The sequence below is a fragment of the Andrographis paniculata genome, unplaced genomic scaffold (genome assembly GCF_009805555.1).
Source record: "Andrographis paniculata isolate CXL003 unplaced genomic scaffold, ASM980555v1 Contig35END, whole genome shotgun sequence".
Classification (NCBI taxonomy): domain Eukaryota; kingdom Viridiplantae; phylum Streptophyta; class Magnoliopsida; order Lamiales; family Acanthaceae; genus Andrographis; species Andrographis paniculata.
The window spans coordinates 4334497-4358071 of NW_026137568.1; the positions used below are offsets into that span (position 1 = coordinate 4334497).

General features: G+C 30.0%; 1 protein-coding gene across 1 annotated transcript; it reads right to left on the bottom strand.

The window, feature by feature from the left end:
* Nucleotides 1-401: 401 nt before the first annotated feature.
* On the bottom strand, nt 402-2390 carry LOC127249251 (UDP-glucuronate 4-epimerase 6). The gene has a single exon (XM_051271973.1). It carries the CDS (start codon nt 2247-2249, stop codon nt 870-872), a length of 1380 nt encoding a protein of 459 aa, XP_051127930.1. The 5' UTR covers nt 2250-2390; the 3' UTR covers nt 402-869.
* Between the last annotated feature and the right edge of the window lie 21185 nt (nt 2391-23575).

Below are 23575 nucleotides of genomic sequence, written 5' to 3' on the forward strand. Positions count from 1 at the left end.
TGTAACTTCTTCCCTCAACTCTAAATTATTCATAAATGACGAGGATTATATTGTATGGTGTTTACTTTATTATAATTAATTAATTAATTAATTAATATAGGTAAAGTTGGTGAGATTTGTAAGAGTAAAATGTCATCTGCATGCATTCAGACGACACACAACCTACGGCCACACCACTTTAAGCATCTTCCCATTTTTTGTAAACTCCATATTCACTATTCCTACTCAATAGGCATGCATGCATGCCACCATTATTACTATTTCTTGATATATTGCAATAAAAAATTTAAAAGAGAGAGAGAGATAGATAGATCCAGAAAAGTAAAATGAAATATAATCAAATCAAATCTGCATGCATATGAACATGTCAAAAAAAAAAAAAAAAAAAAAACATAAACAAGAGAAGAAGAAGCTGTTTATGGATGTCCATTGGTGTTGAAATAATTATACAATTAATTGATCTTCATACACAAGCTTCCTTCATCCATCTATACCCTTTTACCCCTTCCTTCCCTCTTTTATGCCTGTTTTTTTTTTTTTTTTTTCCATAGAAGAGAGACGACTCTTTATTACAACGAATTTAACTCCCAAATTCAAAGATCTACACATTTCTCTTCACGATCTTTGCTTTGATAGTAGTAATAAATAATATACGAGTATAATTTTGTGTATAAAAATCTATACCCTATTGGCCCCATGTAGATATTAATTATATATTTTTTATATTCTTGTAATATGCATAGACACTGAAAATCTTTTCTTTTCTCTTTTTTTTTTTTATCTTTAAAAAGAAAAAGAAAAAGAAAAAATAATTAAAAAGGTTTACCCCACCCCCATGTGATGATGGAGACCTCGGACCATTGGTTTGCTTAATCGTCCGGATGCTCGGAGGAGTGAAATTCCCTTTTTGCCCTCGTCTGGATCCCGTAGTAGCCGACATACCACTTGACGAACTTGCGCAGCCCCGTCGCCAAATCGGTGGTCGGCTTGTACCCGAAGTCGTTTAAGGCTTGGCTCACGTTAGCGTGCGTGAACGGAACGTCGCCGTTTCGAGGCATCTTGATCACGTGCTTCTTCGCCTTTCGGCCCAGAAGGCTCTCCAAGATTCCGACCAGCTTCCCCACCGTCACCGGCGCCGTGTTCCCCAAATTGTACACGCGCAGCTGCGCCGGCGACCGCTTCTTCCCGCCGCTGCCGGTGCTTTTCTCGGCGGTGTCGAGGGCGCCCACGCACCCTCTCACGATATCGTCGATGTACGTGAAGTCACGCGCCACCTCCTTGTCGTCGGCGGTGACGTAGACGTTTAGGCCCTTCCCCTGGAGAATGTCCTTGGTGAAGAAGAAGTAGGCCATGTCGGGCCGGCCCCACGGTCCGTATACGGTGAAGAAGCGCAGCCCGGTTAGAGAGAGGCCGTAGATGTGGTTGTACGTGTGGGCGATTTCCTCGCCGGCTTTTTTTGTGGCCGCGTAGAGGCTGGCCGGCCGGTCCGTCCGGTCCGACTCGGAGAACGGGACGTGGGTGTTTAGACCGTAGACGGAGCTCGACGACGCCCAGACGATCGCCGGCTGTGGGTCGGCGGCCTTGGCCACCTCCAGGAGGCTGACGAAGCCGGCGACGTTGGAGCTGACGTAAGACAGCGGATTCTGCATTGCGTAGCGGACGCCGGCCTGCGCCGCCAGGTGGAGCACGTGGGAGAAGGGCACGATGTCGAAGAGCTTCCGGAGAAGCTCGCCGTCGTTGATGTCGCCGGCGACGACGAAGATCTGGTGTTTTTCTAGAAGTTTCTGGCGGGCGCGTTTCAGGGACGGGTCGTAGTAGGAATTGAAATTGTCGATTCCGAGGACGCCGTCTCCGCGCTTTTTCAGGGCAAGGGAGCAGTGGGACCCGACGAATCCGGCGGCGCCGGTGACCAGGACGGAGAATCCGTTCGGCCGGCGCGGCGTCGACGAGTGGCGGACCTGCTTCTCCCAGGCGGCGCCGCTGCCGTAGAAAGCGGAAGAGAGGAAATTATTGGCTGCGTGAATGTGATGTCCGGCGCCGGCGTCGGAGGCGAGCGGCGGGTAGTTGAGGGTGAAGAAGAAGATGAGGACGAGGGCGACGAGGAGCGTCACACGGAAGAGGAGCTTCGATGACGCCTGGAGGAGCTTCGTGCTGTTCACGCGGCGGATGTAGCTGTTGTACCGCTCCAGCTTCGCCGTCTTGCTGCTGTCCGCCGGCGACGCGCCGCCGCCGCTCGAGTGGTACTGCATTTATTTCAATTTTAATTACGCACCTCCCTCCTCCTTCCTTCCTTCCTTCCTTGCCTCCCTCAGCAAACAACCTTTATTATTAATTTCTTTTTTTTTTATTAAATTTTAAAATTTATTTCCTGAACCACCCCTCTGGAGACTGAGGAGTTTGGCGAATGAGATTATAAAGGAAATTTCCACAGGAAAAATTGGGCCCCACCCTCTATAATATTTATAATATTATATAATTTCAAATTAGCATAAATGACAATAATTACTATAAATTAAAATGAAATGATGAAAAGGAAGTGCGCCTATGCTTTACTCTCCCTTACAGATGGAAAGGACACACTTCAATTCGTGAAAGAATTACAAACGGACCCCTCATTCTTTAAAATATTATGAAATGGTCCCTGAAAAATTAATTAATTGCAGTTGGGGGCTCTGCCAGCTGTGAAAATTATCATGCATTCAGTTAATAATAACTCGATATTAAATAATAATAAAATAATTCCTATAGTACTCAATGATTTTCTACAACAAAATAGAAAGATCAGTTTAAAAAGACTGAGTTTTCAAAGCGTGTAGGTCAGTCACCACTTAGCAGAGTGTTGACAAACTTGGGTATTTAAAAATAATAAAATATATATATATATTTATTTTTTCAATTAATTACGTATTTTATTTCAATTTGAGAGTCACATTTAAGTATTGACTGCAAACTTTCTCATGACTCTTGCAACTCTTTCATTATTATTATTTGAGAAAAAATATATATATATAAAAATCTAATTTACAGGACATATTGATTATCCTTGTAAGAAGTAATAATGGAGAGCATTATAATAAATACGTCAAACGTAGTGAGTTGGCGGAACAAAGTCTGAACACGACTTTAGTTACAGAAGGATAGCAATTGCAGTACGCTAAAAACGTGTTTTCTTTTACTTATTTATTTCAGCACTTTATTATTCGTGGATTAGAATGCACTCTAACAAATAAATTTTCAGTTCTTACACAAATAAATAACCAAATTGAGTTGAAAAAAATTCGATATATAATATATTATATGCTAAGTATAATTAATTATGTATTAAATTGAAGAGGGGCAAAATTAATTTATGGTTCACATGGGGTCACTAATATAATATATGATGAAACAAAGTAATTTAATTTTTTGTCCTCGCTCAAAATAGGAGCATTCATTCATTAATTTATCACCGACACTCACAGAGAGAATATTAATATTAATATTAATAATAATAATACCATATTTTCCGTTAGTCAATAATTTACACCATTTGCGATTTATTATTACGTGGCATTGCAGATCTGTACGTCCTAGAAGGGCACCTACACTTCCTTTGAAATTATTAATTAATTATTCATATATTTTTTTATTATTTAACTTTCATTGTTTATAATAAAAAATATAGGACTCTCTCCGTCAACTTACAATGTTTACGTATTTTTATTTTGGGACGTTCAATTACAATGTTAACATTTTATTAAATACCTTACTCTTTTCCACAATACTTTTACTTTAAATCATATTATTACTTTTATAAAAAAAAAAAAAAAAGCAAGGGCAAAAATATCATTACACTACTTTTAACTAGATTAAAATACTATTATTTCTTAAATACCACACCAAAAATAAATGTAAACTTTGTAAGTGGACGGAGGGAGTATTAATTTTTATAAAAATAAAAATTTAAAATTCAGAATGAACATGGCTGCCCGCTAATCATTTTATTTATTAATCAACCGAAAATATACTCTTACATCGCCTTCGAAATATATGCCCATTTGATTAGTAAATTAAAAAATTGAATAACATTTAAAATGTTTTTTTTTTATGTAGTAAAAAGAATGGTATTGTTTACTTAGATAAGAAAACATAAATAGCTTTCGATGAAAATTAAAAAATAAAAATAAACATAAATTTAGATGAAAGAGTGAGGAATATAAAACATGACAAAGTGTGTTCTTTTGCTAGTTTTTGATATTTTATAGCTAATCTATTTTTTAAATATCGAATCCAATGTATGCAATAATTTATTTTCGTTGAAAATGTATAATAATAATAATAATAATAATAATAATAATAATATACTAATAATATGTATATTTGCAAATTTAGTAGTAAATAATTTACTTACATATTAACAAAAGATAAGTGTAGGATTTGTTTGGTGTGTTTAATGTGTTTGTTTGGGCATTTGATTGGATTTACACTATTCATCCAATTTTTTCCCCACAAAAATATCAAATCAAACACCTATTTTTTATTTTTTATATTATACTAAAAATTAATTTTACATTCAAAACATCACATCAACACCTATTTATATCACATCATACAACTATTCAAATTCAAAATTTTTATTATTCAAATCTCAATTCAAAATCCAAACCCCCAAAATTTATTTCTACTATTCAAATATGATCATTTAATATATTTTTTTTCTTTTAAAATATTACATAATATCTTTTTTTTATTTATTTAAAATAGAACATACAAAAAATATATATATTTCTAAAAATCACATCAAATAATTATTTATATTACAAAGAAAAATAATTATAATTCAAATTTTTTACTATTGTATCTAAAACATGACAAAAAAATCCATAGAAAGATAATGTATTTGGTTGAGAGTTTGAATCTTGAGTTTGTTTATTTAATAGTTTAGTTAGTATAAATAATGATATTACATATTAAATTATTGACTTTTTGTGAGAAAATAGAGTATATATTTATAATGTGAATTTTAAATAGCAAAAATTATGAATTTAAAAGTATTGGAAAAATCCAAACCAAACACTACCGACATTGTTGGATTATATAAATAAATATATAGGAAAAATATGCATCATTTGATTATCATGAATTAAATTGTTAATTTCTTATGATAAAAATTTGTTCAATTCTAAGTCATCATTATTGTTTTTGGTCACGCATGGAACAAATGTTGTGTGAACATCACGTACGGCCAGAGAACAGAAATGATAATTCTTCCAAACGTATATTATATATTTTTCTAAAGAAATAAATAAAAGACATATGTAATTATTGAGTATACGAACAGAATATTTATACAATTTTCTCTTATTTACGGTCATTTTAGAAAATTTACAACTTTTATTAACAGTAATTTTTTAAAAATATATCACCCATTAATAGTAATAGAACTCTGTGCCAAGTTTTCTAGATGATATGAGTTACTATTAAATATTTTCTAACAAAATATTATATTAAATACTATTTTTTTGTTTTAATCATTTATAAATTTTCTAATCCTAAAATTTTCAAAACTTGTATGTAAATGGAGGCTTTATTATCAAGTCCAAACATAACACTAAATTCTTCTCTTATAATATTTGTTACAATCACCATTACCATTACTTCTATCATTATTTTTTCAGTTTTAATTTACTACAATAAAATTTATTGCCCATATTAATAATTACAGTTAAGACGCATTTATTATCTTTTTTTAAAAAAAAACTTATTACCTATAATAAAATAATTAGAAAAGTAATTGTTTAATTATTACCAAAAATTTTAAATTTTAAATTTATTAATAATTTATCTATACAAATATAGTTAAAATTTATTTCAAAATCTAACACATACCAGCATATTTTTCAATCATATTTTTTCTTTTTTATATATTCAATTTCAATATTTAATATTTTTATTTTTATATTAATTTCACCCAGCTGACCAATGAAAATAGTAATTTTTTCAACTAGCTTTGTAATAAAATTATATTAATGTTGAGTGTAAAAATATTTTTAAAAGATCACAATGCCCTTATTTTATATAATTATTGTAAAAAAGTGAAGATTATTTTGTAAAAAGGTGAAGAGTTAGTTCCTAGAAGTGAAAACAAAGACTATTATTTTGAGAGGTATGAAAATGCCAAAATTAGACTATTGTTTTGAAGTAGGAGTATAATATTATCCAAATTTATATGGATTAATAGTTTTAAATTAAATTAAATATAATATTCTATAATATATATTATTTATATATAATTACACAATTATAAAATATATAAAATTAAACAATTACTATAAAATTTTAAAAATTGTAAAGATAATGGGCTAAAGGTGCTGATATTATAACCGGTGCTAACAAAAAGTGATTTAAATATTAATGTGAATATGATGTTGATGAAAAAGATAAAAAAATAAAAAATAATAATAAAGTAAAGATACTAATTGCAACGGATGCTCTTAGCAAATCATTGTCAATCATATCTAACATTCAAAATGGTCCAATTATTATGGAAAAATTATTTATAATCTCTTTGTGATATTTTTTTAAAAGTATTTAATTTTTCACTGTAATTTAGAAATTGCATAAAATTATCTTGTGTTAAAAAAATATTATATAAAATTTTCCAATATTTGTGCAAACATTTTTCGTGTTTACAAAAATATTGAACAACATAAACCTCTAAAAAGTGGATTTAATTTATGCCATATTTTCTAAAATATAAATTTTTTTTAATACAATTTCTAAATAAAGAGAAAAAAATAGTGCAAATTTTTTAAACCATATTTGGGGTGTTGAAATTTGGCTCGTATCATATTGACCCCGATATGATTCACGTTTATATATTTCCTTTTTCTCATCTTCTTTTTAATTTGTGCACTGAGTGATCGGGGGGGGTTTGATAAGAGTGTAGAGTTAGAGTTCGGTACTAGAATCCATCGGTTTGGGGCTTGTTTGGAAGCAGTTGGGCAGTCTCTAAGTGAGTCATTCGCCGCCAAAGGAGATTTTAGACCAAGCCAATCAAAAAAATTTCCTATCGTTCTTGTTGAATCATTGTTCGTTGCTTTGCCAGAAGAGGGTCGTCAACATCGTCTTGCTACTGGACTGCCATTGCCGTTGCTGCCTTGCTGTTGTCCGAGCACCAGACACTGCCACTCTCCGAAAACATTGCCACTACCGATGCCAACATACATTGTCAATCGATTGGAATTGTAGAAGTGCTACTGCCGTAGGGAGCATATTCAACAACCAACCAACAACACACAAAGAAAATACCAAGAACACATTCTAGTTGATGTATTTGGTTATTTGATGATCGAAGATTTTTGGAGAGATTTAAAAATATTTTTTAAGATACGAAAAAAATGATATATGTATAAAATGAAACTAGTTTCGTGCGTGTTCGTGTAGTAACTCCAAAAACTTCGTCAAAAATAAAAAATCTCTTTAACCAGTGAGTGTCCGGGTTGAACTCAGAGAATATGCGAATATCCTATATTTAATTAGAAAATAAGTGTAATGAGTTAATGCAATCGAAGAACTGAAAACATATATTGCAGAAAATAAATCTAACTAAAAAGCAATAAAATATACGTATCTCGAAAAGGATGAAGCGAGGCGTTTGTGTCTGACTTTTGCATTCCTTATTGGCTAGATTTCCATGGATGAAATGAGCGGGATGACGATGGCGTGATAGCGAAAAATATATGTATAATTGTGAGGCGGCTCAGAGGAATGAACATGATCGCATTTGCTCGCTTAAGCCGATTCTCGACTCGGTTGGTACTCGACCTTAGGAGATTTACAACGAGGCTTCAGTGACACCCGACGAAGAACATTAAGGAATAAACACTAATGTCACTAGAAATTTATGTGGCCCAATAGACCACCGCCTATGCCTCATGAATTATTCTTCCATCCATTCCGCTAGTGGCTCTACCCCTTTGATACCTCTCTTTAATCGAAATTGAATTCAGAACAACAACTAAGTAGGTCGACAAGGCTCCCGCGTACTTAGCTACGTTGAACTACCCGGAATCTGTTTGTGACACGAAATAGGGCTGAAATAGTCGATTCTTCTATCGTCCTTCCGCAACCTTGTCGAAATCCAACTTGAACAATTCAAATCGAACATGAATGTTTTAGGTGAAGGTGAGGTGGAGAAATATGATACGAATTTTACTAGCAATAATAATATGCAAGAACTAAAAGAAAGAGGGGGAGAAAATCAATTTGCTCGCGACACAAAACCGAAAATCTCGTATTATTAAATTAGATAAAAATATGGGAGAAAAGAAATGGAGAAAAAAATGGATTGTATGGAATGTATATTATTGTGTATATATGGTGTATATAGGTGTGTTTAAAGGGGATATTTATAGGGGTAAAAACTTCTAGAAGCTTCGCGGTTACAACCGCCCATAAATAACTACTAACTACTTCTAAAAATAGCTACTAACTACCTCTAAAAATAACCATAAATAACTGCCTTTAAAAATAACTACTAACTACCTCTAAAATAACCATAAATAACTACATATAAAAATAGCTACTAACTACCTTTAAAAATAGCAACTAATATAACTACTAATAACTTACTAAAAACTATCTATTTTCTAGAAGGTTCTAGAATAAATATTACAAAAATAGGCAAAATTTGGCTAAGTGATGATACAAGAATGAAATATAGGAGCGGGGAGTGCAAGAATAAATACAGGATGACTGTAATAAATGCAGAAGCTGAGGGAGGTTGGACGGATTTAATGCAGCCGCGCTTATTTTCCGCATAGCCGCCATCGCTCACATTCATGCAAATATTTCCGCTCAGTTCACATTTCCGTGCAGCCGCCGCTCACGGAGTCCGCGCCAGCCGCCATTTTTGCTTTTTAATGCCAGTTGTGGACTCTCAAACAAGTTTTCAAGCATTATCTCAATTGTATAAATAATAAACACCTTATAAATATTTATTTAAATAAATAATAAATAAAATTAATTTAGCCAAAATTAAATACTTAATAGCATATAAATAATGCTTAAAAATATAATTCAAGAAACACATTAGTTAATTTAAATTATAAAACAAAATAATTATAAATTACATCTAAAACTAATAAATTAATATTACACACAAGATAAAATAAATACAATAATTAGAGTAAATTAACATAAATAATTCTAAAATTTGACATAAATAAATAAATAAATAAATAAAAGCTATAAATATGGCAAAATCAAGAGTTATCGTTTGACATATTAGAAAATATAATATTTGTATCAGAGTCAAATCTGTTGAAGTAACGCTATATCAAAGTCAGGACATAATCTTCCGATTGATATCAATCGATGGTAATAGATCGATTTTGGTAATGGTACTTATCCAGTATAGCATAAATTTGCTTCTCGTAAAAGACTAAAATCCCTTTTAATTTTCTGGGTGAATCTACTTATTGCAAAGGTAGTGCTATCTTAAAAGTCTTGATATAGTTTTTGTGTATTCTTGGTTGGTTGTTGATTGGTAGTTGTTTGGTGTGCATTTGTTGTTGCTATTGGTAATCTTGTGTTAAATTGTATTTTTCTTTTTAGAATAGTTGGTTTAGAAGTGTGTATCATTGTTCTGTTAATTGTTAGTTTACCATTTGCTTATATTGTAATATTTGAGTAATTCTTTTTCTAGGCAAATATATTTTCTTTTAAATGTCTGCACCAATAGGTACATTTTTTTAACTTGCAGCCGTTTGATGAAAAAATAGATTTTGCTATTTGAAAAATAAAATAATGAAAATTCTTTTAATTACTCAATAACTTTCTTCAGCAATTGATCGTACACATTACGGTGTTACACCTGAATGACGTATTGAAATGGATGAACGTGCATGTGCGTGTTTCATGTTGCATTTAACTGACAATGTGTTTAGTAAAGTAGGTAAGTTTTCTAATGCAAAATATTTGTTGGATAGATTAGATGCATTGTACACAGAAGTCTTACTTGAAATTTTTTTCAAATTCAAACTAGATACTAGGAAGTTTGTGGATGAGAATATTGATGTATTTCCTAAACTAATTCAAGGTATAAAGTTGAGTGAAGATCAATATATTGATGAATATTTTTTATTGTACTTTTGAATGTCATTCTCGATTCCTATTGTGATGCTAAGTCCACAATGAAATATGGTAGGGATAATATTACTTTAGGGCGGCAACTACAGTGCTGAATTTTGCTAAATTTTTAAAATTTAACATCTTATTGACTACACACCTCAGCACACGGTGTGTTGTCAGACAACACACGGTAATACTACAGACAACACACCGTATGCATTCATATAATACAAATACAACACAAACAATAGTTTATTTCAGCACACTATATATTGTTATACAACACACTTATAATTATGAATCAACAACACAAATACAAAACATAAACTAACAACAGATGCTATAGTCTTATACAATACAAATAATAGTTGATTTCAAGACACCACATATTGTTATACAACACACTTATAATTATGAACCAACAACACTTATTTTTATTATCACAACATGTTGTGTATAATAAGACTGTGTGTTGTTTGTATATATTACGGATGCTAATTTGAACAGTACTTATTTTTTCAATTCAACACCTAACTGTTCCTATTAATTTAGATATAGTGATAAATGATTTAAAAAGTAAGGAATAGATTTAATAGTTGTTATCCAAAAATATTATTTGGGATAAAATATTATTTGATTTTAGATAATTTATTAAGATTTTAATAGATTTGGATAATATAAAATCTTAGTCGAATCTAGATTTAGTAAGTAGTACTCTCTCCGTCCCATAACTATAGTTTGGGTTGTGTTTGGCACATGATTTAAGGAATATTATATTATATTGATAGTGGAAAAAAGTACGGGTAGAGCTTTTGCCCTTGTGAGTGTATTAATGTAAAAAGTAGTAACAATTGTGTAATAATAATAAAAAAGTAATGGTAGTTTTATAGTGATATGATTATTTATGGAAATGAGACTATTTTTTTGGAACATACAAAAATAGTAAACATGACTATTGTATTATGATGGAAAGAGTAGTATAAATAGAGGTAATGAGACACACGATACCTTCCTCCCTCTCTCTTCCCACACAAAATTTTAATTTTTATGCAGTTTATTTCTTTGCCTTTCCTTTTCTTCCAACTTCATTTATTTGTTTTTCTTTATTTTTCTTCTTCATGTACCTTTTGCTTTCTTACTTTGCTTATATTATTACTTTTATTATTTTCCTATTTTTCCAGCTTTTCATTTCCTTTTTCCTCAAATTATTTTTTTTCAAACACGGTTCCAGATTCTCTTTAGAGAAATCCGGAGAATTCACCCAAATTTCAGCCGGTTCATCCAATAAACCGCTGAAAAATATTTTGAGCGACAATAAATTGACATGCTTGGTGGGACATGTCGTGTTCCTCTACATTCATAAACTTGCAAAGTCATGCGTCAAACGATCTGATGAGTTTCAAGAATTCAAAGATGAAACGCGGATCGGCGAGCAACCATCGACATCGTTGAAGAACATGTCATACACGGAGACCTTTGCTTCAACGGAGGCCGGGGGGCAATATCAATACATGCCGCCACCAGCTATTTCAAAGAGCTTTCAAATAGAGATACAAACCACTTTCCATGACCAAATGCTACAATTAATGAAGCATTTTTAAGATATTTCTGGTTAAAAGATATGCAACAAGATGAATCAGGTTTGGGAGAAAGAACAACCCACTTCAGCGCAGAACAAGAATAAACAACTTGCTGAAGAAATGTCCAATGTGCCGAGGGCAAAGAACAATATATTCATTGACAACAAAACCCGTTGTTCGCCCCAACGACACCTTTAACCGGATCGGAAGCCGTTCTGGCAGCTTTGTAGATTATTTTTCCACCAATGATGACAACCAATCCGCAGCCACCGGCTTCCACGGCAAGATTTGCGCTACTGCTGCCTCAATTTATCCAGGAGCAAAGCTCAGAGGCCACTTGGAGCAATTTGGCACCGCCACCACATTCAGCCTACTTCCCGATGTTCGGCATGGCACTTACATGGTCCCCAATCTCCTTGATACTTGGATATGGGCCTGGGGCCAGTTTGACAACCCGATGAGTGCGCGTCTGCAAGGAATGCACAATTTTTTCAACCTCACAGGCATGGTGATGGTTCAGCTTTGGCGCAATTTGCTGCATTGTTTTCAACGGGATTTGGTGCGGCATTGCAGACCCCAATATTGGTATAAATGCCCAAGGAAAGCCGTCTTTATAGCGTGCATCGAGTAGCTTCCCAACAACTGGTATTTGTGCAACCAGCGCAGACGCCCGCTTCTTTGATTGCACAACCTGCCAAATGTTGGTCTTCAAATTTCCAGAGGCCCTCTGCAAGCTCCCCAAAGTCCTGGAGCAGCAGAGAAGCCGGCGAATCCTCCAATCCAGCTTTCCCAAATCAACCATGAAGCGATCATGGAAGACACACAACGGCGCACATGTCCACCAACGATTCTAATGCCACCGGCCGCATCACATATCACTACAGCCATGATCGAGGCATCTTCTCATTCGCAACTCGCCGCAGCACAAATCCACCATGATGCACAAACCGATCGACAACAATGTACTTGCCAGACGGCTCATTTTGTCTAGGAATAAGACCATGAGCCACCTTCCAACGAAGATACCGACAATGTATGCCTTGCTGAATTTACACAAGAAAAGGTGTATATGTGTCCCGCTTTAAAAGCTTCCAAGAAAAAAAAACTAAAACACTCCAAAATGGCTACACATTTGATATTGCAAAATCGGAATAAATTTTTGAATATTTATTAAAAGATAAGAAAATACAATTAAAATAAGGACAAAAGTTTCCATCCGAAGAGAAGCTGAAAGGAAAGAATTTTTGCAAGCGGCATGGATTTTTCGGCCATAGGGTTTGAAATTGTATCGTATTTCGAAATATAGTGCAAAAGATAATTAAAGAAGGGTGATTACGCCTTGCTGATCGGACATACATGAGATAGATACTGATTTTTTTCTCCGTCATATAAATGCATTAGGAATTCATCTAAATAAAGGACAGCAGTCATACATTTCAATGAAAGAAAAATTTCAGAAGCTATCATACCGCACAGACCGTTTCTCGAGCACTTAGGAAAGATTTATCATCCTCCACGCCGAAACCTACATGGGTCAGGTTAGCAAAGTTCGAACACCGTCATTGAAGTAAGCTTCGAGAAAAGTAGCGAAATTTGGCAAATTTGTTGGTAGATAAACCTGTAATTATTCCATATCCAACTCGACGACCAGAAAGGGCATAAAATAGATGGGAGTTGGGCTGTAATAAGTCTCCGAGAAAATACTAGCAGCTGACTAGATCCCAGAAAAGGCGTCGACAATATTCGCATCAAGCATCGAGATTGACTAGCAAGCAAAATGCGAAGTAAACTTCTATTGCGTCATTCCCAATTGTTGCACCTTCAGAGAGACATCACAATAATTTTAGACAACATTTAGGTGGAATAGAGGTTGGGTATACAATTAGAACAATTACCAAACAGCCTGTCCAGCCCAAAGAATTTCGACATCGCCCAAATAGCTAAAAAAAAATGGAGGCTGAAGCAGCAGGGCAGCGATGCACAAACTGTTATGCATGACGCTGATTCAAAGCTCTTCATTCATGGGAAAATAGTCCTTATTGACCCTTATTTGACTTTAAATGATCACAGGGAATGGAGGCCAAACCACCAAGCTGAAACAAACACTTCCCAAGCCACGACGAATAAAGACAAGGGTAAAGTGCCGATGATTACGTCGATTCGGAGGAACCCAAAGAATAATAAAGGGATGATATCTATAATGAAGATAATTTTTTCAAGGCAAGTGTTGATTTTATTGTTTCAGACCAAAATGTTAATCAACACTTCGATTTTAGGGTGACTTTTTGACAAATACCATCGGATTTTTGCCCGCCGAGTTCATCGTCCCTTGTGATTAAATCCAATCGTTAAAAGAAGATATTTAGATAGAAGATGAAGGCTCTATTATGTGGATAATGGAGAATAATCCAATTGAAGAGACAACCCCTGAATCTATAATTTTTTCAGAAAACGAGGAAAACGATGCGCTATTTAAAGTCTTTTGTTTCTCAATGTTGCACTCGATGACCGTCAAAGCAGTAAGGTGTTGATTGATGGTGGTGTATCGGTTTACATAGTGCCAAATCTCAATATTGAAGAAATTTGGAAAGAATCGCAACAACTTAGTACCGACTGGAATACAAACTACCGATTTTACCGATAACACGCACAAAGCCGCCGATGTTGTGGTGGTAGAAATAACTATAGGATCGAGGAAGGACTAGATGGCTTTCTTTTTCATTGAAGGAAAGCCCACCTACTCAGCGAACCTTGGACAAGATTGGATCATACTTCTCAGTCCGTTCCATCGACTATGCATCAACAAGGACTAGATGGCTTTCTTTTTCATTGAAGGAAAGCCCACCTACTCAGCGAACCTTGGACAAGATTGGATCATACTTCTTAGTCCGTTCCATCGACTATGCATCAACGCGTAATGATTTGGAAATGAGACCGTGTCGAAAGTTGTGAAAGCGGAATTTGATCCGTTGACGGAGGTACACCCTTTAGAAGCAATATTTTATTCTTAATAAGTATTTTTTTTTTCTATTCATGATGTTACAAGGAGCTAAATCATAGGATGAATGCAATATAACGCCGAGAGGTTTCGAAGTTCACTCAAAGGGCGAATCACGGTTTGAAAATGAAGAAATTTATGATGGGTTCAACTCTTGAAACCATCTAAACATATTTGTCCGATAATGAGGCAGAATATTTTAGCCTTGGGGTAGATGAATCTCATTTCCCAAGGCCGGAGCTAGAAGACAATGAACGGTACACGAGCCCCGTTTGCCGGACCATGCTGACATTCAAAGCGTAAGATCCATTCAATGAAATTAATTTAGAAAGTGAGACGAATCCTAAAAACACCTGGATCAGCGCTTTACTTGGATCTATATCGTATACTAAGAACATATCGATGTCGTACCGAAAAATCAATATACTAAAAATTAAAAAACAAATATATATATACTGTATCATACTAATAATTCAGTATACGAAAAGATCGGTATATACTGTTTCACACTGAAATATCAAATTAAAAACAATATTATAATTTAGGGAAAAAAAAAATAAAAAAATTGTATATCAATATATCGAATGATGATATATATTGATATATCAAATATTAAAATATTGTTGAAAAATAGGTTAATTATTTAATCGATGAATTAATTATAGATTAAATTTATAATTTTCGGAACCGATTATTCGATGAATTAAAATACATGTGGGTTGTATAGTGGTTATGATAGTGTGGTTAGGCATATGAATACCGATAAGCCACGGACGCTCGTGCCACCTATCTTGACCAAATAATAACATAAATACACGAGCATGAGTTTTGTCTTCAGCTCAAAGTTCTTGGTCATGGTCGTGGGTTTAGGCTTGAGTTTAGTGAATGCTAAACTTGACGAAATTTAGTTGCTCCGTAGCGAGATTGAAATAACAAAATACTTCTTTGAAACCCAAGAAAATATAATATTTGTTACAAAACTATAGGCCAAAAATTATAATCAGTTGCATGTGTGATAAATTATTACTTCCTACATTCCAATTCAATGAGGTCTTTTGGAGTTTTGTAGTAGATTAAAAAATAATAGTATCTTATTAGTCAGTGGAAGTGTGTAAGATTTTTTTAACATTTTTGCCCTTTGACTTTATGTATAAAATAATTGTATGTGTAATAGTATGTTTATAATTCAAGTAAAATTTAAGGGTATTTTGTATTAGTGTATGATTATTTTTTCTAAAGTAGAAAATGGATGCTCTGAAGTGAGACAAACGAAAATGGTAAAAATGATACTTTAAATTGGGACGGCAAGAGTATTTGAAATTCGAAAATTCAAATAATATATTTATGATCGGAATTAGATTTGATGTTTATGACTGGACGTTACCGGAATTATGATCGGTGGTTACAGGCCATTAAGAGCTGACAATTTTGGCTAAGCATTTAAACTCGTATGGTGGAGATACCTATAAAAGGCCCTCTCTCATCACTCCACAAAAACCAAACTAACAAGAAGAGTTCTCTCTTCTTCTCCTTACCCCTTTTTAGTAATATTTTCCCACGGTTTTCTAGTTAATATTCCGGAAATGACCTTTTCTCCTTTGGTCTCCCGACGTAGCTCAAGTTTACTTATTTTAGTTTGTCGCAACTCCGAAATATTAGGGTATCACTTAATTTAGAGACGAACGTCGTTTTATCTTTGAGAATGTACGCCACAAATCGGAAGCACTACCGGGACGTATTCATTTTTACGGAGAGGAATTCTATCTCGACTCGACGTGATTCTCGAATTTATTTCAATAAACTATTATTGATTATTGAATTTATTTCGAAAATTATTGTGGTTATTGAATTTATTTCGATAAATTATTTTGATATCGAATTTTATTTTTTGATAATTATTTGATATTTTCGCGATATAAATATTTTCTAACAAATATTAACACAATATATATTATTTTTGTTCTACATAAATAATTTTTGTATTTTGATATACATTGATAATGTTAAACTATATATTGATACCGTATTGAAAAAGTTCAGTGCAATATCATACATGACTGAATTTTTTTATATACTGAAAGTTTTGAGAGTTTTGGTATTTTTTCGGTATGATATGCGCAATATTTTGGTAATTCGATATATATATATATATATTTTACCTCTAGTAAAAAATAAATTGTTGAAATAATTATGGGTAAACAAATTAGATATGTGCACTAAACAAAAAAATTTATGTACGTTTTACAATTAATATTATAAAAAATACAATATAGTATATATTTACATAATATATAATATCTATTTTACATACTAAAAAAAATTGATAATTCAATACAAAATATAACTATACTTTTTATTTTACCGACACATTATCACGTATCTAACATAAAAATACTTCAAACTAAAAAAAAATAAAATAAACAAATACGTCCTAAATATATTTATTTTAATTAGTTAAGATATAATTGTTATTAGATTTGTTAATCTTTTATTTATAGCAAGTAGTATAATCGGATGAGAGAACAAAAAAAGAAAAGTTGGCAAAATTTCTTTGGATGGACTTAATCTACTATATTAAAAATAAATAAATAAATAAATAAAACCACCCTAGGAGTATCATGTTTATATCATTAAGACGATTTTCTGTATATAATAAAAAAATATATATATTCATTAAAAAAACATAAAGTACCAAACCGTAATGGTAACAATATTTTATAATTTGATTGTTAGTATTTTCAACAATTTATTTTTCACTATTTATTTACGATAATATATTTTTACCTCTTAAAAAAATACATTATATATTTATTTTTTATTTAATATTTTACATCTAAAATCTATGGATATTAATACTTATTTATAGAAAATCAATTTATTCTATTAATTCAAAATTTGTTTCATTATGTTTTCTTCCTTCCATTCTCACTATTCATATACAAATAAATTTTCTTTAAGACACTACATCATATATCTATCTTCTATTTCATATACTACATATAAATTTTTTTTAATTAAAATATCATATAAAAATATATTTTCTTTATTGCATCAAATAATTATTACTACAATTTACTCAAAATAATTAAACACAAAATATTACTTCTTATTCGGATGATTGAATTCTTTTTTCACTATTCATAAGATCTTTCTTCTTAAAACACATTAAGTCAAATATTTATTATTTATTATTTTTATATTATATTAAAATTAAATATACATTTAAAATATTATATCAATTTCTATTTATATTATATCAAACAACTATTCAAATCAAAATCTAAAATTAAATCACCCAAACAAACACACCATAACCATACTCTGTGTATTTGACTTCAATTTGTAATCAAAATCATCACTATTTAGTCAGTATGTTTTTAATAAAAATATATTATTTTATCATAAGATATTATATCGAAATACTATTTAAACTAAAATTCAAATAAAAAAATTCTAACTCAAACCAAATCCAAACACAACTTTAACTTTTGCTTTCTTTGAGTTTTTTCAATTGTATTATTATCCATTACTATATATACATATATATATATATACAAATATATTTTTATAAAAATATACTATTTTTTTTTTAATATAATACTAAATGAGTACAAATGTAATATATAATAATACTAATATATACCTATGATTTTTTTTTGACACTTGAAATGACTTTAATACCCTTATTTTTATTTATTATTTGCAACTTAGCATTGCTTCTCTATTGCATTTGTATATTTGTTTCAATTTTTGTTTCTACACTATCATATTATTGCTTATTTGGTTCTTGAATTTCTGTTATTCGTTTATAAAATTTTACTAAATTTTTATTATTCATTCATTTTTTTTAAAAAAAAAATATCAAAATAACTACTTAGTTGTTATTCTTTATATTACATTAAAAATTATTTTTACATTTAAAATATTACATCAATAACTATTTATATCATATCATACACCTATTCAAATTCAAAAGATTTACTATTCAAATCTTAAATCAAAATCCAAATTCCGAACAAACACACCCATATTTGTTGTACTTAATAATGTAGACATTCCAGATATTGCACTAACAATGTCTTTGCTTTATAAACAATTATGTGTTCATTTTGCGAAATAGGTTGAATATATATTTTTTATATTAAGTACAAGAAATATTTTTGTTTTAAAAAATATAGTGTATTGTTTTAGACAAAAAGAACAAATTAATTACTCATTCTCCACTTAACAACCTACTATCCCCTATTTTGCTTATATATAATTATACTTTTAATTAAACTATTATGATATTCCTTAACAAAAAAAAATGTACTTAATTTATTTTTGTAATCTTTGCGCTAATTATTTAATAAATTTAAGCAACAATTTATTATGATTATCAAGAACATAAGCATTTTTTGTTTAATATTATTATTCTTGTAAGGTTATATAAGCGTTTAATTTAAATTTTGTCCAATAACTATATTTCTTTTTTTCTTTCTGTAGATTAAGTCTCATTACTCATAAATAAATTGATTTTAATAATAATAGAAATATATAGAGTTTGTTTGTTGTATATATATATATATACATTTATATGAAGTATAAAAGTTAGCATAAGTAATATAAAAATTATACTACTTCCGTCCGACTCTAAGGATCTCATTTATTTTTTGCGTATTGATCTTTAAATATTAATTATTATATCAAAATATAGTACAAATAAAGGGAAATGACAAAAATACGTCTATTCCTGTCTTATAATATTATTATAATGATATTTGCACAAAAAATTATACAAATATAAAAATATTTTTAATATTAAATACAATGACACAAAAAGTAATGAGACCCTTACAGCCGTACGGAAGAAATATTTTTTATGAGATATTAATTTTTTATGAAATAATAAAAATATATATTATATATTGATAATCGTATAAAAAAAATTGTTGAAAGAACAAATCACATAATTATTGATATTTTCATCGTAACAATATTTATTATTAAATTAATTAGTATACATATAGCCTTAATAATTAAATTTTACAATACCAATATACATCAAAATTTATATTACAACATATATCATCCGACCCGACGCAGCGTAGCGCATCAGCGGACCACTAGTATATATATATAGTTTATTGACTTTGGTTGTGTTTTTTTTTTTTTTTTTTTTTTTTTTTTGGGGATTTTTATCCAATATTTAATTATTTATTATTATTTTTTCTATAAAAAAAATCATATCAAATACTTATTTTTCATTTTCTATATTATATTAAAAATTATTTTCATATTCAAAATATTACATCAACACCTATGTTGAGATATTTTAAATATTCAATTTTATATTTAGTAAATTTATATTTATATTTGGTCTTTTCTATAGATTAGTTTATTTAAATTTGAGTGTATCGAGTTTGTTTTATGTGCCCTGTGTATAGGCCCCTTATTTGATGATCAATATACAATATACCAACCCGTATTTCTCCGGGTACATGCAACCTGAAATGTGTTCGGAGGTCTTCAAAAAGATTTGAGATTTTGTCGTTAGTCTTTTTGTTTAGAGTCTTGGTTCCATCCATGTTTGAATTTTAGAGTTCTGTTTGCATATTTTTCTACTATCGGTTTGCCATGTTTCTTCAGAGCTATATGTCCAACTACATTGAGAGTCTCGTTGTTTTTTACTTTGTTTAGAGTCCTGTTGTTTTCGACTTTTTGGAAAGTATTCTCGTCGTTTTCGATTCCATTGTGAGTCCAAATATTTTCGACTCTAATTCAATTGAGAGCGTTGTTTCTGGCTTTGACATAGTGGAGTGGCGGCGGAAATGACAGACAAGGAACTAGTTCTTTTGTGAAGTTTATTTTTCAATTTTGCGTCCGAGTTCGACATTTGATAGTTTGTCATGATTCAGTACAAAGCACTGCTTCCGATTGCGTGGAGAGTCTCGTCGTTTTCCCAGCTCCAGTGAGAGTTCTGTGTTTTCCAAACTCTAGAGAGAGTTTCGTATTTTTCAATTCCATATTTTTCGACTCTAGTGAGAGTTTTTTTCTGACTGTAATTCAATTGAAGACACTGCTTCTGATTCTAGCACGATGGACGATTGCGGCTACGTCATCTTCGATCTCTCTTTGCAAACTTAATTTGATTTTTGTTACACCACTTAATTTGAGGAATGATGTTGAGATATTTTAGATTTATTCAGTTTTAGATTTAGTAATTTTAGATTTAGATTTGATCTTATTTATAGTTTAGTTTATTTAGATTCAAGTATGTTTTATATTGTCTATATATAGCCCTTTATTTTGATAATCAATATAATAAAATTTTTTAATTTTTATAAAATATTTTTACAACGTATTTATATCACATTATACAATATACAAATTCATAATTTTTAATATTCAAGTTATAAACACAAAATCTAAATCCTCAAAAGAACACACCGTTTGTGTTTTTAAATGAATATGTATTAATTTATAATATAAAAAAATAATAAATTGTTAATTTTTTGTGAACTTATAAAATATATTATTATATTGCGTCACTCAAAAACACTAATAAGTGAACAAACTCATATATATATATATATACACTAATAATTCTAATACTATAAAATTTTATAAAATTAAATAATCTATTTTATTAGAGAATTAAATAATAAAAAAATAAAAAGGAATTTATAAATCTCACATATTTTATTTACTGAGATAAATCGGTAAGCAAATACATTTTTCTTTTAATTATTGCTGTCATTAATATTATTAATTACATTGAAACAAGCAACAGATTCAGACAACACCATATCCACATCCACATCCACATGCACATATTATTTATTTATAATTTAAATAACAAATTTCAAAAGCTTCCACAATTTCCTCCCAAAATCTCCTCGTGGCCAGATTTATACTCATAAATGAGGCCTGAATCCTGTCTATTTTTATTTTCAGTAGCGCTGTCTATTACTTAGATATAATTTTAATTTAAAGAAGATATAATAATAATAATAATAATAATAATAATAATAATAATAAGAATAAGAATCATGGTGTGTTTGTTTGAAGGATTTTGGTGGACTTCTACTATTTATTCCATTTTTTTTTTCTCCAAAAATATCAAATTAAACACCTATTTTTCATTTTTTATATTATACTAAAAATCAATTTTACAAACATCACATCAAATCCTATTTATATCACATCGTATAATTATTCAAATTCAAAATTTTTACTATTCAAATCCCAACTCAAAATCCAAACCCCCAAACAAACACATCCAAATTTATTGATTTTATTTTTCTTGTTAAAACAACAATAAGTTTACTCAATTATATATTAATGCATATTGGTGGTACGATTTTTAATAAAAATAGATAATTTTTTGTAATCAAATATTACATAAAAAATACTATTTAAATCAAAACTCAAATTACTATTTCAATTTCAAATAAAAAATCAAGCAAATTATGAGGGTGTGTTCTTTTTGTCAAAATACCCAACACATTTTTTCAAAAAAAATTAATATATTACACACATTCATTCTTTTTATACTACATACATATTTTTTATATCTAACATAAAAAAATTTTTCGTTCAAACCAAAATACAAAATAAATAAAATCTTGAGGGTGTGTTCATTTATGGGATTTTCTTCAAAATCTACGGTCTCTCAAATTTTTTCTCAAAAAAATATAAAATCAAATACTTATTTTTTATTTTTTATATTATACTAAAAATTAATTTTACATTCAAAACAGCATATCAACGTCTATTTATATCATATCATACAACTATTCTAATTCAAAATTTCTACTATTTAAATCTTAACTCAAAATCTAAATCCTCAAACAAACACACTCCGCGGTTTTGGGATTATAACTCTATTGATTCTTGAATTATATATATTACTTTAATATTCGATTAGTATAATTTTCAATAAAAATATAATATTTTATTAACAAAATATTAAATTCAAATTCGATATAAATAAAAAATATAAAAACTCCACGTCAAAGGACAACCAAAGAAAGTGTACAAAAACATACCTACACATATAATTAAAACTATTATATACTCCTATTATCAAAAATAATAATTTTTTTAAATTAAAAATCAAGTAGTTATTTATATAAATTAAAAATTAAGTAGTTATTTATATAAAAACATCAATAATAGTATAATGTTATTTTTGTATATTTGTATTCAATTTTATAAATATATATTTTTTTATTACAAATTAATATTTTATATATATTTATTCATATTATATTATTATACAATATATAGATATTTTTATAATTTATTTTTACATCACACATAATATATATATCTCATTCTATCATAATCGGTATCACTCTTTACTGTATAATCACTACAAAATTCAAAGTCCACAAATAAACATATTTTACAGAACTTAACCTCAAGATGATTATATAAATAAATAAATAATGCATTAGATTATCTAATATAGTATTAGAGCCTTAACCTCATGTCTCAAGTTAGAGTCCACCACCCCCTTAACATATTTTGTTGAATGTTAAATTTTTAATTAAAATTGATATATTTTCAACAAAATTATAAAATTGTATAATAATGTTTTTTAAAAGAAAAAAATAAATATATAAGAGTTTGTTCGGTTCTATGTTTGGCATAAGTTAATTAAAGTATAAAGGTCAAATTTATATTTTGTGCAACTGTACTTAATATTAAAAATATCTTTATATTTGTATTGTTTTTTATACAAATGTCCTTCTATTAGTATTATAAAACACTAATTGAAGTATTTTTTGTAATATTTTTTTTAATTTATACTACGTTTTGGTATAATAATTAATATTCAAATATCAACACACAAAAATAAATGATTTTAAAATATTTTTAAATAATTTTCATCTTAATT

Coding starts and splice junctions, on each gene's coding strand:
- LOC127249251 (XM_051271973.1), bottom strand. CDS start 2,249: ATGCAGTACCACTCGAGCGGCGGCGGCGCGTCGCCGGCGGACAGCAGC.